The sequence below is a fragment of the Palaemon carinicauda genome, chromosome 19 (assembly GCF_036898095.1).
Source record: "Palaemon carinicauda isolate YSFRI2023 chromosome 19, ASM3689809v2, whole genome shotgun sequence".
NCBI lineage: Eukaryota > Metazoa > Arthropoda > Malacostraca > Decapoda > Palaemonidae > Palaemon > Palaemon carinicauda.
The window spans coordinates 69,172,702-69,177,127 of NC_090743.1; the positions used below are offsets into that span (position 1 = coordinate 69,172,702).

The 4,426-nt window shown below is 38.7% G+C and overlaps 1 protein-coding gene across 1 annotated transcript in view; it reads left to right on the top strand.

Moving 5' to 3' along the window:
* The first annotated feature begins 821 nt into the window (after positions 1 to 821).
* Positions 822 to 4,426, top strand: part of LOC137659053 (uncharacterized) — a 19,468-nt gene continuing 15,863 nt past the window's right edge. The window contains exons 1-2 of the mRNA XM_068394145.1: positions 822 to 1,064; positions 1,423 to 1,783. Of these exons, the coding sequence (XP_068250246.1) occupies positions 822 to 1,064; positions 1,423 to 1,783 (604 nt within the window). The remainder of the gene's footprint in view (positions 1,065 to 1,422; positions 1,784 to 4,426) is intronic.

The following is a 4,426-nucleotide window of genomic DNA, read 5'->3' on the forward strand; positions in this document are numbered from 1 at the left end:
AGAAGTATTTTTTTTTTTACTTTTGTGGGCGTGTGTGTTTACTGTATGTTCATTCATTCCTCTGTAGCCGTTTTACTACTTTAGATAAGTTATGTGCAGTATCAAAAATCTAAATGTGTGCGTAACGAGCAGAAAAAATTTTCTCATATCATGGTATGACTTACCAGCTTATGCGGATGTATTGTACGTTATTATTTCACCTGCATAATATATTTGTTTCATTTGATATACCTATAACTAGTGTGCTCATCTATTTGAGGTGTGAAAAGAGGAGTTATAATGAAACTATGCATATGCATTATCCATATAGGCCAGATTGACCAGATTTTAGAAATTGAAATACGTGGCATTACACAACACAAACACAATATATATATATATATATATATATATATATATATATATATATATATATATATATATATATATATATATATATATATATATATATATATATATGTATATATATATATATATATATATATATATATATATATATATATATATATATATATATATATATATATATATATATATATATATATATATATATATATATATATATATATATATATATATATATATATATATATATATATATATATAATATAAATGCACATGAATAACTACGATATATATAATTATATATGCATTTGGAATCCTCATAAACGTGAAGATGTTAAGAAGAAATTATTGTCCACATGGAAGACTAGATTATTATCTAGTTTTTGTATATTATATATAGCAAAAGTATAAATATTTTTATTAAATTTTAGTTATTTCTATGTTAAGATTTTTTGGGTCTGAATATTCAATTTTGCATGTGCTCTCAGTTGCTAGTTTACACACGATGCATCTGGAAAGAGTCGCTGGAGGAGGATATGTTTTGTTGCTCTTTGGAGACCAGTGCCACAGCTGATGGCGTCTTCAAAGCCGTGTCTGACTTTTTCCAAGACCATGATATATCCTGGGAAAAACTGATTGGCGTGTGCACTGATGGAGCTCCAACTATGTTGGGAACACGCTCAGGCTTCGTTACAAAGGTGAAAGAAAAGGCTCCATCGGTAATTTCTACACACTGCTTCATACATCGCTAGGCTTTGGCAGCAAAAACACTACCCTCGAAACTCCAGAAACATCTCAACATCATGATCAAGATTGTGAACCACATAAATCATAGAGCTCTCAACACACGACTGTTTATAAAGCTGTGTCAAGATTGGGAAACTGAGCATGAGACTGCTTTTCCACTCTGATGTGTGCTGGCTTTCAGATGTTGGGACCCTTGTACGAGCTTCGAGAAGAGGTAGCACTGAAATTGAACAAAATGAGTACCTTGCCACCTTTAATTCAGAGGAGGTAGGCTTGTCCTTGGCATACCTTGCTGACATTTTTGAAGCTTTAAATGTATTGAACCGACAGTTACAAGGAAAAAATACAACTGTGATTGCTCACTCCGATGCAATTCGAGCATTCATTGGCAAGCTGCAGGTGTGGAAGCGTCGCATCCAGAAGATGAACACATCATCCTTTCCTAATCTGAATGATATCTTGAATGAGGAGAGCTTCAGTGACAGCCTTAAAACTGAGATCGAAGATCACCTTAAAAGACTGGAAAATGAGTTTCAACGTTATAACCCTAGAATCGGTGAAATGAGTTATGTATTCAGTCTTGCCAGGAATCCCTTTTCCCTGGAAGTTGATGATGTTCCAGAAGATTTACAAGAGCAGTTCCGAGAACTGAAGTTTAATTCTGTGGCAAAAGATGATTTTACCTCTCTTAGTATAGGAAAGTTTTGGATAAAATATCTTTCAGTTTACCAAAAAATCAGTCAGTAAATCCTACAAGTAGTTGTCCCCTTTTCGTCTACTTATCTTTGTGAAGCTGGGTTCTCAGCATTAGTTGGAATAAAAACGAAGAAAAGAAATAAGCTTTATGTGGCAAGTGATCTCCGATAAGCATTTAGCCAAACACCACCAAATATTCCCCGACTAGTTGCTCAAAAGAGCCAGTATCACTCATCCCACTGATGAGTAGCACTAAGTCAAAAATGCCACTGGCTATAATCAACTTATTTCTATAATATTACAAGTAGTTAAAATAGTAACAAGGAAAATAAAAATGTAGTAATTATGATGTCTTTTGTTTTACAATACTACATAAATATGTATAAATTAATCACTAAGAAGGATGTATAATATTTTTTTTTGATGTGGTCATGATCCATGAATGATTGTACTAAGAGTAAAAATTATGTTTATTTCTGCAGTAGCTTGTATTTTTTCTAGTATTTTCTATCAATGTAATGACTGTATTCTGTATAATGCTAAAACAGTTTGTAACAAGATTAAGATAAAATTTTGCTTCATCATAATATATCTATTTTACCCATTTTCTATGAACAATGTTTATTTTGTTGAAATATAGTACAGTGCATTCCTATAAAAAACAACAGCAATGAAATAAAAATCTATCATTCATCCATATACTCACATAACCAATGAAGTATATTAGCATACAAAACGCAACATATTGTTTCTAAAAACAATACATACATACATACATACAGTACTTTCTACTTTGGCAAAAATTTCAAGGCTGGGGAGGGCTGAGGGGGGGGGGGAGCATGGGATCAATGCTTAATGCAGAAGGGGGGCGCAAGGCAAAAAAGTTTAAGAACCACTGGTGTACGCCGTTTACCCGAATCTGTACATGCTGTCATTCCTGATGCCGATAGTTTACCCATAAAGGACTTGATGACCAAAGCCGACACCCTTATGGATAGCAACTTCACGACCTTCAAGACCTCCATCAACGCCTCCACTCCTGACGAAGAGGACACCTATTCAACGTCAACCGAATCTGACGGGAATGCCGTAGGACACACACACCTAACCCGTGACGTGACGAAGCGGCGACAAAGTCACCCATCACCCACCACTTGCTCGTGTCTCAACCAACGACTTCTACAGCCACTTACTGCTGCCCATCGGCCGCAATTTTGCTACTACCTCTCCAATGTTTATTTTGTTGAAATATAGTACAGTGCATTCCTATAAAAAAACAACAGCAATGAAATAAAAATCTATCATTCATCCATATACTCACATAACCAATGAAGTATATTAGCATACAAAACGCAACATATTGTTTCTAAAAACAATACATACATACATACATACAGTACTTTCTACTTTGGCAAAAATTTCAAGGCTGGGGAGGGCTGAGGGGGGGTATGGGATCAATGCTTAATGCAGAAGGGGGGCGCAAGGCAAAAAAGTTTAAGAACCACTGGTGTACGCCGTTTACCCGAATCTGTACATGCTGTCATTCCTGATGCCGATAGTTTACCCATAAAGGACTTGATGACCAAAGCCGACACCCTTATGGATAGCAACTTCACGACCTTCAAGACCTCCATCAACGCCTCCAATCCTGACGAAGAGGACACCTATTCAACGTCAACCGAATCTGACGTGAATGCCGTAGGACACACACACCTAACCCGTGACGTGAAGAAGCGGCGACAAAGTCACCCATCACCCACCACTTGCTCGTGTCTCAACCAACGACTTCTACAGCCACTTACTGCTGCCCATCGGCCGCAATTTTGCTAAAACCTCTCCAGAAATGTGCCAAGAATTGTCAGTGGCCAACCTCGCACTCCACATCAGCGCACCCACGAATGCCTACAACCACCTCCTCACGTCATACCTTCGATCGCGAATTGCTGGCGGTGCACTTGGCTGTCTATCACTTTTGCCATTTCTTAGAAGGTACGCCCTTTGTCATTCGCACAGACCACATGCCTCTGGTACATGCCTTCACTTGACAATCTGATGCCTGGTCCACCCGTCAACGCCGACATCTCTCCGCCGTGGCTGAATACAATTGCACCCTTCAACACGTTCCTGGGAAAATGGATCCCGTTGCCGATGCCCTGTCAAGAAACACGTTGGCCACCGTTCAACTAGGATTGGATTACAAATCCTTGGCTGAAGCCAAACGACAGGATTCAGAGTATCAAGCATGTAGGACATCGTACACATCCCTCCATTGTGAAGACGTCCCCCTTGACGACTCCAAACCACCCTCCTCTGTGACATCAGTACTGGTAGACCGCAACCATTGATTCCTGCTCCTGTGCGCCGACAGGTGTTTGATTTCATTCACGGCCTTTCACATCCCTCACGCCATTTTACTTTACAGCTGCTGAAGACGACGTTCATTTGGCCTGCCATTACTAAGGATGGTAAGGATTGGGTGCGCAACTGTACTTCTTGCCAAACTTCCAAAGTACATCGACATACGGATTCAGGAGCGGGCACCTTTCCTCAACCTCAGCGTCGTTTCGCCCACATTAACGTCAACGTTGTAGGCCCCCTACCCACATCACAAGGACATCGTTACCTGTTTACCGTCATC